Source organism: Pogona vitticeps, chromosome 4, assembly GCF_051106095.1.
Source record: "Pogona vitticeps strain Pit_001003342236 chromosome 4, PviZW2.1, whole genome shotgun sequence".
NCBI lineage: Eukaryota > Metazoa > Chordata > Lepidosauria > Squamata > Agamidae > Pogona > Pogona vitticeps.
The window spans coordinates 162,331,863-162,350,513 of record NC_135786.1 but is presented as its reverse complement, the minus strand read 5'-3'; the positions used below and the strand labels follow the sequence as shown (position 1 = coordinate 162,350,513).

The 18,651-nt window shown below is 44.8% G+C and overlaps 1 protein-coding gene across 1 annotated transcript; it reads right to left on the bottom strand.

The window, feature by feature from the left end:
- Nucleotides 1–5,315: 5,315 nt before the first annotated feature.
- EDN1 (endothelin 1) lies at nt 5,316–14,719 on the bottom strand. Its single transcript, XM_020815965.3, has 5 exons — nt 14,239–14,719; nt 12,536–12,680; nt 9,861–10,016; nt 8,426–8,539; nt 5,316–6,772 (listed from the first exon to the last, which is right to left on the bottom strand). The coding sequence occupies exons 1-5, from the start codon at nt 14,300–14,302 to the stop codon at nt 6,631–6,633; spliced, it is 621 nt and encodes a 206-aa protein (XP_020671624.3). The 5' UTR covers nt 14,303–14,719; the 3' UTR covers nt 5,316–6,630.
- Nucleotides 14,720–18,651: the final 3,932 nt, after the last annotated feature.

The window sequence follows — 18,651 nt, the reverse complement described above, 5'->3', positions numbered from 1 at the left end:
TCAAGAAATGTTCTGCCAGCGTCAGCATCCCCACAACTACCTGATGCTAAAGGTGAAGCGAGTATTCACTGCAGGTTCTGACTTAGCTGACAGGCTGGATGGCAGTGAGGGTGGCCCAGGTTCTTTCCTGCTCTGAGGTGGGAGGAGAAGGGAGGCGGCTTCTCAGCTTGCTACCACTGATGACGCTCTGATTGAGATGCAGAAGACAGTTGGGCAGTGTGGCAAGCAGGGGTAGCCAGTCCCCAAACATCAAGGAATGAAGATGACTTGTGGTTCAGTTGCTCTCCTGTTCTCCACTTCTGAGAGGACCTGGGGAAGAGATGCTTTCGCAAGAAAAAGGGCCTCCCTTGAGGGGCTGGCGAAGGGGTCTAGGAGGGCCCACAGAGCAGATTACTTCCATCCTTACTTTATATGTGTACTTGAGCATAAAACCCACTGAATTTGGTTGAGCTTACTTCTGAATAAAAATTCATTACCTTACAAGTCTTCTCATCACGTATAGAGAAGGCAGCAGTGCACACCTAGCTAATTTCCTCCAGCTTGCAGAAATGGAGTAGTTCTATGAGGCCAATAAAATCAAGGCTAACTTGAGTGGATAAGGAAGGATCTTATACAATACAACAGACACTACAAGGCAGGGAACAAAAGCAATCACCTAGAAAAAGTTGCTGTTAGTGGCAGCCTTTTCTGTGTTGTCTCATTTCCCATATTCCCAAACTTATTTCCTGTCAGACTCCCTCCTGCTTTCAAATCAGGACTTGACAGATACTGTTAGCATTATTGAAGGAAGGGGGAAATCAATAGTTAAAGATCTTATTTTGCCCAATAGCAAAATATTTGTGATCAACAACACGGGAGGTTGCCTGGAGGAGAGTGTTATTATGAGCACTTTTCACCAAGTGTTTTGTATTTTAACCCATTCAAAATCTAGAATCACGACAAAGGAAATTCTTGGTGTTGCAAAACAAACATTTTTCTTCCTTCACAGTTTCCCCCATATTTAACTCTTGTTGTTTCACTTTCAAGAAACTATTCCTGGCATGTTGGGGAATGCGGTTAAGTCACTTCTGGTCAACCAAGTTGTCTAACCAGCTGCAGGAACCAAGATCTGGGAGTTTCTTAATTTACAGTGGACCGGGCTTCCATACTTTCTACAGATGGGAAGAAGGAGGAATTTTGGCAGACACAACTTTTCCCTGTAGTATGAGAGAAGCTGGCCTCTTCTTCCAGGTGCCTCACATAAATAGGCAGCTGGCACAGCATAATGGCCAAAAGTATGAGCTTGGACGCCTGCAGACAATAACATAGACATACAGTGGACCCTCGACTTACAGACGGCTTGACTAACAGACTTTTCGAGTTACCAACTTCTCTGGCTGCAAAATTTAGGTTCGACTTGCAGCCAGAGAATCGACTTACAGACCAGAAAAAAACAAAAATGGAACAAAAACGGCCGGTTACAGGATTAATCGGTTTTCAATGCATTGTAGGTCAATGGAGATTCAACCTACAGACTTTTCGACCTGCAGCCACCATTCCAATACGGATTAATTCCATAAGTAGAGGGTCTACTGTAGTTGTTTCATTTGTCCAGATCAGGAAACAGGAACCAGCTTCAGAAGAAGCCAGACTCTTGAAACAATTTCAAACCACAGTTTATGATCCTAGCTTATTTCATAGCTAGTAACAGTAATTTAGATAAAACTGACCATTGTGGATAATTGGAGATTTCTGTGATGACCTGAGAAGAAAAGTCTACCTGCACTGGATGATCCACGATTTTTCATTTAAAATATAGATCAGCAGAGCAAAGAGAAAAATAGACTTCGACATCCTCTGATCACTTCTTTTTTTCCTGTAGACCAGGAGACTTTACCAATCCACTAATTGCATTATATTAATTAATTATATAACGATTTATATAATATACAGGTATATAATTGTTTTACATACCACCTCATTAGTGCTGGAGCACTAATCTGGCCAGTTTACGGACAGTTAAAACGAACGACACAGAACTGAATACAACATAAATAGCAGAAATATAGTCTAAAAACTCAAACAATGACGCAACCCGTTTTCAGAGTGAGGCAAGACTAGAGGCAAAGCATTCAGCCGGAGGGTCCACGTGAAAGGCCTCCCTGAATAGGAGTGGTTTTAACTGCCTCCTAAATGAGGACAGGGAGAGGGCAAGGCATAGCTCCTCTGGGAGTTGATTCCACAAGATAGGCTGGAGTGACACGGAGGAGCCTGGCCTGAGAAGATCTAGTGGGTCAGGCAGGTGATATTGGGGAAAGATGCTTTGACAGGTAACATGGTCCCAAACCATGAAGGGCTTTATGTGTGAGTGTCAGAACATAACAGGTAACCAGTGGAGGTTGGCCAACACTGGAGAAATGTGATCAAATTTGCGCACACCAGTCACCAATCTGGCAACAGCATTCTAGACCCACTGTAGTCAGTCTCAAGGGAAGCCCCAAGTAGAAAGCACTGCAGTAGTTTATCCAGGAGATTGGTAGGGGGAGGATTTCTATGACATGTCATATTTTTTTCTGCAGCCTCTATTTGAACATATTAGTGGATTTTGACATGTTTATGAGTAACTCATAAACATGTTGAAACTTGCTTATTGATTGAAGTACAGGTTGCAGAGAAAGTGTGAAATAGAAAGCTTCCTCTAACTGAACAGACTCCTTTACAGATCAGAGTGTATTTCATTACACTTGCATCAGACTGGAGAACTGTTAGTAAAATCCAATTTAGAGAGCTAGTGTAGTGGACAGACCTGGGTTCAAATCCCTGCCCAGCTGTAGAAACCCACAGGAGGTTGGCAATGATAAACCACTTCTTGAACATTCACATACCTTGAAATTTTTACTATAGGTTCATAACGGTATAGAACAGTGGTCCCCAACCTTGGGCCCCCAGATGTTCTTGGACTACAACTCCCAGAAACCTTCACCACCACCTCTGTTGGCCAGGATTTCTGGGAGTTGAAGTCCACGAACATCTGGAGGCCCAAGGTTGGGGACCACTGGTATAGAAGACCGACCCTCCCCACACACACCATTTTATCCGTTAATTACAAAACATGTACACTTGTTCAGTCTTATACTGCAAACCTGTAGACTTTTAATCACATGATATCTCTAATGCATTTGCTTAGATGCAAGTCTTGTGATTCATGAGGGCCAGAACTGAAGACTCATACTGCAACCTAGTCTTGCTCCAGCAGCAGTTTCAACGCATCGTCATCATGGGGTAGCCATTTATGCATCACTAAAAAATGAGAAAATACTTCACATGCAAACTGGGCCAAGACTGGAATATAATTTGTATGTGAATAGCAATGTAAATTTAGATGCAATCCCCATAGTTTAAAAAGAAATAAATCTGCCTTTCCTCAATGGACTCATGGCACTGTTGAGATTTATTCGCAAGCACGCGCATAAACAAACTTGCATTGTGTGACTCGTAGAGTATTTTCTGACCCCACAAGAATTCCAGGTTGTTGTGGGAGACAAAAATGTGATAGGTCTGAAGGAGTAAGCGTATGGGCAGAATCAAGTGTGTTCTCCATCCAGACACCCAGACGAGGAAACACAAAGTAGAATAAAAAATAACATCCTGTGTGTGCCGTTGGCTCTTTGAATGCCAGCATTCTCTCAGTGAAAGAAATTTCATTTTCTCCCAAGTGGGGCCAGCTACTGACAACTAGAACATGAACATTTTGCTTGGAAAAAGTGGCATGGGGCATATATTTTGTCCTAATATACTGCAGTGGCTAGAATAAAAAAAATTGTCCCAATGGCAAAACTGACATTTTTGTCTTTTTCATTCCTATGCTGTCAAATGTGCCGAAGGAGAAAGGGGGGTTGTGCAAAGTTGCTAGAGCTTCCAAGAAACATCGTGGGAAAAGGAATTGTGTCAGGAGATGCAGAGATGTACACAAAAGCGTCATGACTATACCCTTTTACTGCAAGATTTGGCAAGGCTTCTACTTTCACTGAGATGCTGATGCAGACATTTATGCCTGCATTGCTGCTTCTGCATAGCCAACATACACGTCTCTTGATTCTGATGAAGGAATTCTGGAACATCAAAACTTTAGAGCAGCTCTTGCCTTGCCATTACCAAAGCATTGTTCTGAGTTGACTAGAAAAGCTGAGGCCTTGCCTCCCCGTGAATGCTGGAGAGCCAGCCACCATGTTTTCAGAAAGTGCAAAGAGAAGCATAGTTGCATATTAATTATGCTCCCTGCTGTGACTGGAGCCCTGTGGGCAACTGAAGGAGAGGGTGTGGCAACCCCATGGACAGATGCATCGTAGTTTGAGCCAATGTCTCAGGCTTACATTCAATACAAGTTGAATGGTACCTGTCTTCCTTCATGGTCTGGATTTCTTTCCCTCAATAGATGACCTGCTAAACCAGGCTTGTCCAACACGCGGCCCAAGGGCCGCATGCGGCCCAGGTCAGCTCGTAATGCGGCCCAGTGCAATTTTTTATTTTTAAAGAAATTTCAAAGTTTCAAGTTACATTGCCGGTACTTGCGGCCAGAATGTGGCCGGGGCATGTCACAACAGTAGAGGGGGAGAGAGGGAAGGAAGGAAGGAGTGGGAGGGGAGGGGACGGGGGACTGCGTGACTGCATTGCACCATCCCCGTCAATAGGTGGACTCCCTCCCGGCCCCATAAAGCTGCCGAAGTTGAAGCTGGCAGCTCTGCTGTCTGAGATTGCAGCTGCTGGTAAGCGCGCTTGGAGCAGGGCTGCGGAGGACGGCTAGGGCTGCCCCCCCATGCGGCCCAAACCAAATGTATTTGCGGCCCAAACCAAATTTTCATCTTCTAATGTGGCCCAGGGAAGGTGAAAGGTTGGACACCCCTGTGCTAAACCCTTGTAAGTTTTCACACTGGCCAGTGTCACTGCTTACAGACCGGGTACCAGACATGCTCCCCTTACATGATCAACAAGCTGACAGAATGGCCACTTTTTAACCACCCTGCTGCATCTGTGACTTTTAACAGCAGCCGGAGCTGCAGAAACTAAGATGGTGACACCTTCGCCATTGGTTGCCTCAATGTTATGAAAAGTTTTGCCTGCTGGTTTCTGTGCCTAAAACACATGTTGAAGGAATAAGAGCAGTTCAGCCCCTTTGTAGTGAGCAATTTTTATTCAATTTTTTTGAGGCAGAACTCAGGTTTTACTATTAAAAGTGTCTGCTGCCCAACATGCAGAAGGCTCCTTTTCCCCCTAACCATCTAGCATCCTATGTTGTCTAAAATGAAATCAATTACTGCCATAAAAGAAAGCAATGCTATAGTTAAAAATATTTATTTTAAAAACGTTTACCTTAACAGGCATAGCCATTTCTTCAATTTCATACAGAAATACATAAGACATGCATAGACCAATATGGCCAGTTTCAATATATATTCAACATGGTAAATATAATGGCAGTTCCACAAATATAAATAGATAATAGATAGAAAGGTTTTTTTTTCAAAAGCACATCTTACAAAAAAAAATTCAGACTTTTATCAGACAAACTGATAAACCCACTGCTATTGATTTTCACTTCATATTAACCATTGACCTTACTTTGAAACCACTGCTTGCCTTCCTGATTCCCTAATATCTAGAGATCCGGACAATCTCCATTTCTACAGATCAGGCCCAGGTAGCAGAATCTCTTATTAGAATATTGGCTTTCCAAGCCTCCACATCCCACTGAACATAGTCAGAGCCTTCGCAAAGGATGCATTCATGCAGTTTCTTAAAATAAACTCAACTCCATTTACTGAGCACACTCATTTGAAAGTACGCTCTACTGGAACACAATGAAATCTACTGCCCTCGCTGCCTGATTGTGGCATGTTTAGAATGGAACCTTGCAGATGATTTCCCCTTTCTGCATATAGAGAACAGACAGTACTGATCCTTGGCCTTGAAGATTCAAGAGTTACTAAACAGTGAGCTCCTATTTATGACCTTTTTAAAAAAAAAAGGACAAAAAGAAAGAAAGGTTGCAACTGATGTTTTCAGGTCACATAACAGTTACAGCAATGTTTAGGTAAGAGTGCAACCCAGAGCATGTGAGGTAGACCTGTTGCACACGAGATGTGTCCTGGTCCAAGTAGCACAGTCATTTTGTAATGAATTACAGTCAGTGACAGCAATCTTCTCTTTCCAGCCTTGACCTCTCAGTTTCTGACCTTCTTGATCACAAACAGCTTTGTGGGACACTTTGTGACCGCTCTGTCCAAAGCCTTCCATATCAAATGAGCCCACGGCTCCAGTTTTTCCGTCTTTTCTGAACTGGGGCCCAGATTTGCCCCTTCTTCATCTGATAGACTCCCAAAATTGAAAAGGAAAAAAAATCAGCTGAAGTGATGTTCTTTGACCCAAGGCATTCAACTGAATTCCAAGAGGACGGCAGTATTTAATTGCTTTGTCATTCGGTCTGAATGGAAGGTTTATTTGGGCCTTCCTTTACCTTGAGAGAGTTAATATTTAGAACAACACTCCTTGATCTTTTCCTGGAGTGGAATGTTAAGAAGTCAAAACAGAGCTTCAGCAATGCTTTGTCAGTAATTCTTGATGACTCGAGGATTAGGGTTGGTGATCTTTCCACTACGATGTGGTCTTCAGGCTTTCCCAAACATTTTGCTTTTTATATGTTCGGTTATGCTTCAGCTGCTTTGGTTTGTGCAGGCTGCTCCTCAGTTTGGCAATAGCAAAAGATGCTTTGATGCTGTTACTGATGGTATCTAACCTGCAGAAACAAGAAATCATCAAATACGTTAAGAGATCAAGAGTGTTTTTTTATGTATGTTCATGTGTGTGTGTGTGTGTGTGTGTGTGTGTGTGTGTACATTCTACACTGCTTAGTCATATGTTCATTTAATCACATTTGTTGTAATGCAAAATATTAATTCATTGTAATCCTGATTCGTTATGCATAGATATTTTCAGAACTGTTGCTTTTCAATCCAACCTTTTGAGGAATCATGCGACATTAACACACATCTAAACTGAGATAAGAAAATGCAGATGGCCCCACTAAAAGTACCGCTGTTTTCAACTACAGCTCTTAGAATCACCTAGCCCACATAGCCAGTGATTATGCTCACTAGGGTATTAAGGAAATTGTAGTACAAAAAAAAATAAAATAAAAAGGAATGTTCTCCCTTTCTGGCCCTACATATGAGCTGGCCTATATAATGTTACCAAGTTGGCCTTTTTAACTAGGACAGAGATAAGAAGAGGTAAACGTCTCAGCTAATACATTCCCAGGTGTCTGGCTGCTGTTTATTGTAGCAATGGCACAGGAGCATTTTCTCCAGTGCTTTCTCTCCTGAAGAGACTTAGCAACTTTGTAGTAGCAAAGTCATTATGGCCAGATGTACTTTTATGGATCCACTACTGTATCTATCAGCAACAGTAGGGTGCACACAAGCTGGCAACAAGCTGTAGTGAAAGCTACTTTCTTTCTCTCGATACCCCTCTGATGCCACTAACAATCCCAGTTATAACAAGATTTGGTATCTGGCACCAGATATGACAATGAGCGCCATATTTGGTGCCTAGACGGGACCTGCCCATGAGAGCAACTCATCGACCAACTCAGCATAAAGACAATTCAGCTAAATGCAGCTCTATGCCCTTCCAGATTTTCTTCCTATGTGGTAACAATTCCTAGTGCTTCCTGACTGCATTTCCAGGAAATGGAATGAGATTGCACAAAATTGTGCCATAGATGGATGGAGTGCTATGCAGGTAACAGCTCGGGAGATTTTATGAGGTAAAAGGTCCATCCAGCTTCTGCCGAAGCCAGGGCTGAACCAAGGCATTTTGCTATTAAGGAAAAGGTGTCACTCTCCTCCCATTCCACATATAGGAAGCTGGCTGGATTGGCAGCTGAGCTTTACATTAACATATGGCAATGCAGCAGCATTGTCCACCACAATTGAATGTACTCCAGTATTTTAGGATTTGGGAAAGGCTGTATGCCACACAAAGCTCTTGTTTGCTAACACTTCACCACCGCTCAATGGCTCCCAGCCACCTGCTGCCTGAGGCAGCCATTTTACTCTACCATATAGTAGGACAACAGCTTGGAAATGTCTCCTCTCTTTTTTTGTATGACTGCTCCTAGAATCACTCACCAAGCATAGCCATTGAAGTTCTGACTGAATAGAGAAGCTGTATTTTTTCTGACTAAGTGGATCCAGATTTAAGTCATGCTTGGAGGAGTGAAATCAATGGAACTTACGGTAGCTGTGATAAATATCAGTTCCCTTGATTTCACTTGGTTTACTCTACATGTGACTAAGTCTGGATTCAAACCTCTGTTTTGTTCTCAGCTGTAAGCATGTTCTTTATTTTAATCAGCCCCCTTTTTATAAGAGGCAAAGAACCAACTTACCTTCTCATTTTCTTACTGCCAGCCAGTTGCCGGTACACACATTTCAGTCCAAGTCCGTTGCAACCTCTGTCCTTGTGAAGATGTCTCCTTCCCTTCTCTGTGGTGGACTGAGCCCTATTTATACAGAGAAGGAGGAGCACATGGGTGAGAATTTTGCATTGCTTACACATGTTGCACTACGTCTTATCTTTAACCACGCATTTCAACAAATTTATAACACATCAAGCTGAGAGAGACCTCCAGGCCAAGAACACTTGGTAGTTTTCCTATTTGAATCAAAATTTGAATCCTCGCTGTCACGCTATGAGAACTTGGCAGGCAGTGAAAGTGCCAGCTAAGGATTAATAGTTATAAGCTGAGCAAGGAGATCAGCTCCCTGAAGAAACAGTTATGCAGGAGAAAGAAGGCAGGCCTACCTCCCTTCAAAGACACAAGCTGTTTTCCCCATAACAGTCAATTAATAAAGTGAAACCATCTGAGGATTTGGGAGGGGGGAACTTAGGAGGAAATAATAATGGCATATCAGGGTGGCAAGAAGATTCATGGGGAAATATCACACCATACAAGGTACCAGACCATGCCTTCTTTCATGCAATGATGTTCTCCTGTTGTGTAATAGCTTAAGAATGAGATCCACGTTTGTGACTATTAGAAGTAGCTTAGCAAGTTGTTTTTATTTTATTGGGGAGTTTTATTCTGTGTAAGCTCTTAAATGTTCTCATGCCTAAAGTTTTTAAGGCTTTGCTTACTGAACATGCTGTGGCTCTTTTTGTTTTAGCCATCTGTAACATGTTCCTGAACCTTTTGTCTATGAGAATGCCTTTGACCTTTTTTGATGTATTCGTAAAATAAACCTTTCCTCATATTTTACCCAAGTGTGGTTTGTGGAAGCAAAGGGGTTGGTGTGCTAAAAAAAGGTGCCTTGGCCAAAGCGGCAGTTTTACTTTTGTGGGTGTTTTGTGATTTACCTTGTCTGGTTGGCATGAAGCCTTAAAGTACACAACCAGGGAATTTTCCCCTGACTCTTTCAGGAGAATCAGAGTGTAGGAAGGTTTCCCTTAGCCCCCACATGTTGATCCCCTGGGACTCCACCCACCCTTGGACAAAGAGTAGGATGATTGAATGGGCTATTTGTGGTCCCTTCTACCTGGCCAGAACTATGGTGTTTCTACCACACTCACTTAAGTCAAAAGCTTTGTCTACAACACCAGTCTGATTTTCTAAAGCTAAAGATTTTCTAAAGCTAAACTGAGCCTTTATGGAAACATTGGCCTTTTGCACACAAAAGAAATGCCCTTATTCCAGCATCTGCAGCAATATTTAAACAACAGTAGCTCAAATCCCTAGAGTTATATTTGGGATACAGACTAAATATACTGTGATGCCCTGCTTTATTTGTTAAAATAGAGGTGAAAGAGAGTAAAAGAAGACATACCAGTGTTCTTTCCCCATCTGGCAGAAGTAGCCACATTTCTTGTCTTTTGGGTTAGCACACTGGCACCTGTTGCTTGACCCCTGAAGGCTTCCAAGAGGTATGTGTCCCAGTGACCGCCGGGTTCGAGGACTCCCTAGTCCATAAGGCACAGTCCGTCTATAATGAAGAAAGGAAGGGGGAAGAGAAGGGTCAGAACCATTCGTTTGACTGACAGAGCTCAGTTGTTTTGACTCAATCTGCAAGAACAAAGGCTTGTTTTCAGGCTGATCACAAGTCTGCTGATTTTCTTGACTAATAACTTTTAATGCAAATTTTCATAGGCCAGTGAAAGGCAGCAAATGCAAAAAAAAAAAAAAAAAGTAAAGGAGATGCACTTTGGTGGATGTTAACTGCACCCGCTAGGAAATGAAAGAACTTAGACTGATAGTCACAATCACACTGTAGATGATGTATCATATATTATTTATTTATTTATTTATTTATTTATTTATTTATTTATTTATTTATTTATTTATTTATTCCCCGCCCCTTTAGACCCAAGTCTACTCTGGGCAGCTATTAATAAAAAATAGCATAAAAGCAGTATAATAAAATAGAGAACAACAATAGTAATATTGTTCAAGATGGGGAAAAGATAAAAACAATCAAGTGATGACAGGAGGGAAAGCCTGCCTAAAGAGCCAGGTTTTTAAGTTGGCTCTTCAAAACACCCAGCAAGGGAGCCAGACAGATCTCTGAAGGGAGACTATTCCCAAGGCAAGGGGCCATTGCCGAGAAGGCCTGGCTTCTTGTTCTTTCTCTCCAGGCCTCCCTCGGCATTAGGCCCCTCAGCTGCCCTTCCTGGCTAGAACGAGTGATTCAAGTAGATCTAGGTGGGTATAAAACACACAGAGGGTTGAATCCAGACATAATTGTGCTTAGAGTAAAAGCAGTGAAATCAAGGAGTTTTATGTTCACCCCAACTATCTTAATTCTCCTTGATTTCACTCCTTCAAGCATGATTTAAATTTGGATCCAGTCTATAAACTGGAAGTCCCACCCTTGCCAAGAGTGCTGACTGGATGGGAACCCCAGGTTTGCTTCTACATAATGGCCAGAGTCATGTTAGTGATTGTGTAAGATTCGCACAGCAAACCGACAAGGTGCCAGGGCACATCTTGATCAAATACCTGTCCACACACCTTAGTGCCCATCCAAGATGCGCACCGGCACCTTGCCAATTGACCACAATTAGCCACAGCAAGTTACACAAACACCAGTAGGATTCCGGCCAATGGGTGAAGTCGTTTGATGTACAGAACATAACACTTATGTCTATCACAGTTTGTCCCAGTACAAAATGTTAGTTGCACATTATTAACAAAGGAGCTCACTAACTCAATTATGGTTTGAGCTAAAGCCAGATGACGTATTTAAAATTACATTTCCTTAGATTTATGAACGATGTTTTACTGTACAACACAATTTGTTTGCTATCAACATTCTTCTGTTTTTCCTGTCAATCTGCAAAGTATGACAATTAACCACCGTTCTCCCTCACATTATGTTCAGCCAGCAAAAAGTCCACAGAAAGACTCTAGGCCCAGATTTTGTCACAACAGAATGTAGCAAATGCTACAATGAACAAGGAAATTTCAGTCCCATTCTGCAAACTGTTTCATTCATGGATGAATTTTAGCCCCATTAGACAGACTCTTTCTCTCACACACTCATGACACCACCTGAACTGTGGCTGTGTGACACTGCAGTATTACACAACTCGGTGGAAAGTGCATTTGTTTTTAAAGTAACATTAAAACTGAAAAGGTGACCTTTTAGACTACAACTGCCAGAATCCCTTGGCTTACATGGGAAGTGGAGTTAAGAAGGAAACATTTCCAGATTCTGAACAAGACCCTGTCTCTGATTTCCAGAAGAATTAAAAACAAGAAAGCAAGCAAGCAAACAAAAACAATTGGGTCAGGTCAGCTTAAGGAATAAGTGTATTTACAACCTAGTTTTTTTTTATGCTTACTCAGAAGCAAACCACATTCAAATGTAATGGGGCTCTGCTATTTTGGATTTAAACCGCAACCTTAAACATTATTCCAACTCCAACATATTTGGGAAGGGGCTTCTTATCATATTTTGCTTTCCTTTAGAAGCTTTTTCTCTGCAGAATGTCACAGGTTGTAACCTTGCATACTTGAGCCAGTTTCCGCCAAATCCCGTTGGTTTCAGGGATTACTGTCACAAGGGGGCGAGATGGCTGCCCTGCACACACTTTCCGTGGGAGACAACTCTATCGGACTCTGAGAGCCCAAGAAGACTATACTATTAGTGATGTTTCCTGATAGCAGTGCCTTGATGTCTACTTTTATTGCACTTATCAGGGGACACGGGAGGCGTCATTTTCTTTTTAAGTCCCTGGAGTTAATCAGGCGCTTTTTTCCCCCAGCCAGAGTTATCCTAAGGTTAGGCTAACTCTTAGGTACACTTAGGGTTCCCCTTGCCCTTCTTTTAGACCCGCTGGAGAGAGCACCAAACCGATAAGAGGGCGATAGGCGGGCATACTGCCTTAAGGGAGGAAGCCTCGCCGGCTCATTAAAGCCCCCCCCCCCGCAGCTTGCGACCAGAGGGCGATAAAAGGAAATACATTAATGGCTTAGTTCCAAGGCAGGGAGGGCAGTACTCACTCCGGAGTGTTAATCCAGATGATGTCCAGGTGGCAGAAATAGACGCACTCCTTGTCCATCAGCGACGAGCAGGAGCAGCGCTTGGAGCGGCGCAGCGGCGAGGGGGCGCTCGAGGGCAGCCCGCCGGGGCTCGGCTCGGCGGCATCTGGAGGAGGCAAGAGAGGAGGGCGCTGAGTGGCGCTTGGCCAGAAGCGGAGTGAGACGAGCGCTCCGATTGGGCGCGGCTGGCGGGGACCGGAGGCGCGTTAATTCAGAAAGAAGAACGAGCGCTCGGCCGGGCCGGGTTGGGATAAGCGGTCAGGGAACGTGATCCGGCGCAGCCACAGACGAAGGGCTCGGGAGGCGTCCTTTTCTGGGTTGCAACGCCTGGAATCTCCCAGCGACGGGAGCGATCGCGACTGCTTCCGACATTCGGTTTTTAAGGCGTGCGGGGAATTTAAAGAACGGTTTTAGGATCACATACGCACCCCGTGAGTTTCTGTGGCCAAACGGGGATTCGAACCCATGACCTCAGTCGATAGACTGGCTCTCGGTAGTCCAATCTACTGAGGAGCAATCGAGTTTATTCACAATTACACTCAGGATAGCAGCTTCCGTCAGGTTGCAGGACGCGGGGGGGGGGGGCAAGAAACACGGCGCCGTCATTCATAAGATGTTTTTATATAAAGATGTTGGGGAAACAGGTTTAATACGAATGAATGGAATGAGACGCTGAAGGCGCTCGAGACTGAGCCGCGGCGGGGGAGGACCCAGAGCCTCTTGCTACCACCAGCGCCTGCTTCTGGATGGCTTCAGCCGGCCATGCCATTCATTCATTCTCAAAAGTTACCCTTTCAAGCTCAGGGGCTCAAACGGGGTCCCGCAGAATATTCCCCCCCCCCAAAATATGCGAACGATGGATCGTCTCTTGACCGCGGCCGGATCCACCTGTTTGGCAGCACAGGATCACTCTCCATGTGGCGGATCCTAGGGATGCAGAGCGAAAGCTGCGGGCAGGTGAGGCGCGCCAGCGTTTGCAACCCGCACACGGCAGGCTGAGGCTGCAAATGCTCCGAGGTCGACTTATCATTCGGCAATTGGAGCAATGGGTCTACTCTGAGTAGGGACGGGCGCTAGGATACTACTGGCCGAGGCGTTTGCTGTTCGCAGTAAGATTTTGTTGCCCTCGGTGTGAAACCTCCTCCAGGTCACCGCCTCGGGCTACCTGAGTCGAGGCAGAATTATTACGACTCCTAGAGATTTAAAACGAAGCAAAACTGCGCCTGGAGAGTGAGTGGCAAGAGGAAGCCGAGTTTTAATAGGAAAAAAAGTAATAATCCTAGTAATTAAGATCGCTCGATCCGCGAACCGGCTAAGCCAGAATGTATTAAAATTGCCGCCACGGGATTATCCTTTCGTTCTAAGAGTGGGCTACCCTTTTGTGGGGGACGAGTCCGATTTTTAAATCTCAACTAGTCTAGCTCAACTGCCTGACGGATCGCAGCCCTGGGACTTCCGAACATCTCAGGCGCAAAGCGAAGCAAGCTCCCCGCCGGAGGGTCATGGGCCAGATCCACCGGGGGGGTGGGTGGGTTCGAAACCAGTGGCATCCGGGTATCCCTCTTCCTCGGCTAGGCGCAGTCTACCAGCAAAAGGCATCTTTGCATGGGACCTTGGAGTTGCACGGGTTCTCTCCTAGAAGGGAAGAAAGCACGGCGGCTTACCTGCCGAGTGAACTCCCGGGCCAATCACGAAGAGCAAGGGAAGGATCAGTCGCGCGCAATCCATTCCGACGACTCCTCGGGCAAACTCAAGGCGGCGAAGAGCAGGGCAGTGGATCCTTTTAAACCCCTTGCGCTCCCTGGAGGGAGCGAGCGAGCGAGCGAGCGAGCGGCAGGCTGCCTGGCTCGAGGAGGAGGCGAGCCTTCCCCACACACACGCACACACACACACACCCCTGACAATCCGCGAGGTAGCCGCGGGGCGAGCGGGGCTCTTTGCCGGGCGGCTCTCGGAGCGCTTGTGGCCGGGCTGGCGCGCCGCCGCTCCTTTTATACGCGCCCCTATAGCGCGAGGTAAACAGCTCCGACTTTATTTTATCCTGAGACAATGTTATTGTGTTATTAGTCACCGAGAGGCAACGTGCAAAGCGAGATAAGGGCCGGCGGGAGAGGAAATCGCGCGAGCTTCAGAGGCAGACGCCGTCTGGCCAGGCAGGGGCCCGGTTCCACAGGAAAACAAATACCCTCCCCGGCGCGGACCTGGCCGAGAGCGGGGATCCCGAGGGCGAAAGGGGCGCCTCCGGCCCGCGGCCAGCAGGGGGCGCGCCGAGCGGGGACCCGGTGCCCGTCCCGGGATGGCGGGTGAGCAGTCCTCGTTCATCCTGTTATCTGCCCGGGTGATTCATTCCGCTGGTGAAGAACCGAGCCTTCAGGTTAGAAGGACAATGGGAATTTTCGCCAGGATATGCAAAAGGCAGCGGTTAATTTAATCGCATCGCACTGCGTTAACAGCTGTGATTAGTCTAATTAAACATTGATCAGCGTTACCGTTTCTCTGCTGCGGCTCAGCACGAGCTATAAATATCAATTTTAGAAGACACTTATTCATTGGACTTACTCGCTCGATTTCCCCCCACTCCCAACATTTCATGCTTAACCCTCAGGCACCGCAGTTTGTTAAGGTAGATACTGGTATTGAGTGAGATCCAGGGTATTTTCTGACACCCTGTGACATTTCTAACAAACTGGTGGTGAATAGCAAGGTGGTGGTTGTTATGTTCCACCAAGTCGCCTCCGATTCATGGCAACCCTATGAACGCACAATCTCCAGAATGTCCTGTTTTCAGCTGCTCTGCTCTGCACGCCTGTGGTTCTTCTGGGGAGTAAGTCGACCTCGTCTTTGGTCTTCCTCTTTTCCTGCTGCCTTCCTTCCACCTTTCCCAACACTCTTGTCCTTTCCAAAGAATTCTGCCTTCTCATGATGGGCCCAGACAGCCTCAGTTTCAACATTTCTGCCTCCAGAGATAATTCAGGCTTGATTTAATCTAGGGCCCACGTGCTCATCTTTCTGACAGTCCATGGTGTCTGCCAAGCTCTCCTATGGCACCATATTTCAAATGAATCAATTTTTTTTCCTGCTGGCTTTCTTAATAGCAAATATATAGCAACTGCTGGACAGCTCAGTGCTTTAGGGATCTGGCTGTGGAGCCCCTGGGCCTCCCTGGCAGGGGCTGGACTTGATGATCCTTAGGATCCCTTCCAGGAGTTTGCAGTTCCAAGATGACTATAACTTCGAGAAAATACCTACGACTCTTCATGCCATAGAAGGCCTGTATTTCAGACCCAGGGTTTTTTGCTTGGATTGCGCAACAGAACTTGTTCTGAGGGAATAAAAGTTTCCTGTTCTAGTGCCCAGGAGTGAATAGCAGTGATAATAGCTTATAGGAGGCTGCAGTTCTAAGTCTTGCAAACATGCGGGGAAGGGGAGGATTGAGTCTCACTAAATACTCAGTAGGACTTCACTGCTCAGCAGCGATGATTGAGCTGTAATTAGACAGACCATGTTCCTCCTTGAATATTAATCAGGCTTGCTGTCTTTTATAGCCTGATCCACATTTCCTGAGAAACCAAGATGAGTTCTACAGGATTTATGCCCAGCCATAGGACTGTGTACTGTACATGGCTTAAGCATGCAACGGCATGCATTACTCAAGGTTTCAATGTCTTGAATTTGATACGTACTGCCTGGCATTTAATACATGCAGGAATTCTGCCAAGGGCTGTGTTCATCTCAACCCTTTGTGAAAGGAATCCTCCTAACCAAGGAGGGACCACTTCTATTCCTGGAAGCCCATGCTTGCCTACGTTGTGTATGTAGCTCTTTAGAGTCACAGGTGTGGCCTCTGATATAAAAAATTATCTAACAACAGCAGCTTCAGTGCAGAGCTTGGGACAGATAAACATTCCAGAGTAAAATTTGCAGAACTCCCTATCCCCCAAAAGAGGAGAGTCCCAAGTTTTTCCTTGTTGACAGTAGAAACAGGCTGCCTCAGGAGCTGGCAGGCTTTCTTTCACTGCAAGAGTTTGCATAGAGAGTGAGGAGCTTCCAGGAATGCTGTAGCTGGGGAGATTCTTGTATTCAGCAGAGGGCGAGACTGGAGGGCCTCAAAATGTCCCTTCTGTGATTCCATATTCTAGCCAAGCCACATCATACTTTCCGTATGGTAGTTAAAGCATTGCCATTGAAATTTGCACGGCTTGAAAGTGCCCCTCCTCGTATCCATGAGACTCCATCTCCCCAGGCGGCAGAATGTGAGGGTAGAATCCTGACATGACAATGTAGAATGTAACTTTTTGATAAACACTCCCTACACTCATGATCCCACTTCCCCCCCCCCCGCCTCCAATTAAAAGCACACATCTTGTCTGTTCAGGACCAGTCTTCTTCCTGGTGTGCTAGTTTTCTTACTGCAGGACTTGTATGATGTAGAAAGTATTTAAAAAATATGATTCTCCACCTGCATTCTGTAATGTTACGGTCATCTCAGGATCTTGCTTCCTCCTTCTGCTGCTGCACAGATTCATCCCTATTTGTCATCACCTAGAAATAAGTGTATCTTTGTCTCAAAAATGGAGAAAAGTTATTGCACAAAATAAACCACTATCTCTAAATTTAATTAGCCTTCTGTGCTATACGGATGTTTCTCTATGCCAAGCCTGTCACTTAATGATGCTTATCTGTGCCAATTTTATGGTGCCTTTTTTTTTTAAAGGGAGGTTGCATTCCTTCAAAGAAGGAAGTGATCTACAATCCAAGTGATTCATCAGTATGTTTCTTCCTGCCTATCAAAACCATCCTGCTAGAATAGTAATATTCTGGGAATACGTGAAGAAACACTATGCAGACATTTTCCCTACAGAACTAGGCACACATTTCGGTCAATGGATGAGATAAAGTCTGTACCTTTTATCATTTTGAAAGGACAAATGTAGGTAATAAAAAAAATTAAAAAACTACCAGTGGGTAGTAAGGCTAGAATATTTGCTACAGTCTTTTAAGAGCAGCAAAGGGTCCCACAACTCCAATGCTATTGACAAAGTTCACCTTAGAAGAACCTACAGAAGGTTGAAGCCTCTCAAAAAAGCATCCCAGACACAGGAGGCTGACACTGAAAAAACATTTGACACCTTCAGGAGAATGAGACAGTCTTTTTCTTTGTCTCTTTTCTTCTCTCTCTCTCTCTCTCTCTTTTTTTCTCTGTGCTTAAAAATCAAATAGGCTGATGGGTAATTCACAAAGTAAATGAATTTTAGTGACATACTAATGCTGTATCAAAGAGAATACAAAACAAAGATTAACAGCTCAGAAAATGCTTTCTGGTTTGGTGAGCGTCAAGTGTAATCTGCCTAGTTCTAAAACCTTGTGAATTACAAAGCTAAAATGATTCCTTTCTTTGCAAATCCAAGACCTAAAACTGTTCCAGTTTGTTGAGAAAATAACACAGTGTTGGTGATTCAGGAATAGAGACATCTCTGTCCCCTAATACTGGTTTACCTACTACTTTTGACAATCTTACATTAAATCCAGAGCTTGGAATGGAGAGGTTCCTGTGAATGCTTTAGCCTTTATGTCCATGCTAGTGGGGATATCCGGGAAGTGTAGTCAAAAAAAGCAGCTTCCTAAAACTCCAGTTAAATAAATTTATGTGTTGCTTTTCTCTTGAAGCTGATAACAATATTTCAGTAATTATCTGATATTATTACTAAATTGCCTTGTGTGTCTCATTTTTACTAAGAGCGTGTACAAAAGACATGTAAGTACCCTGTTTCCCCGAAAATAAGACCCAACCTGAAAATACAGTGGTGCCCCGTATAGCGAGGGTTAATCCGTTCCGGATTAACCCTCGCTATACGGAATCATCGCTAAACGGGTAGGGGAAATGTAATGGAACGCATTAAACTTCGTTTAATGCGTTCCAATACCTTTGTTACTTACCCGTTCAGCGAGGATTCCAGGTGCCGGCAGCCATTTTCGCGCCTTCGCTAAGCGAGGGCAGGGTGCGAAAACGGCTGCCGGCAGCCATTTCCGGGCTTCCGGCGGCCATGTTGGAACCGCCGATCAGTTGTTCGGCGGCT

Coding starts and splice junctions, on each gene's coding strand:
- EDN1 (XM_020815965.3), bottom strand. CDS start 14,302: ATGGATTGCGCGCGACTGATCCTTCCCTTGCTCTTCGTGATTGGCCCG. Junction 12,681..14,238: donor CCCGGGAGTTCACTCGGCAG/GTAAGCCGCCGT, acceptor TGCCTCCTCCAG/ATGCCGCCGAGCCGAGCCCC. Junction 8,540..9,860: donor CAGATGGGGAAAGAACACTG/GTATGTCTTCTT, acceptor CTGTATAAATAG/GGCTCAGTCCACCACAGAGA.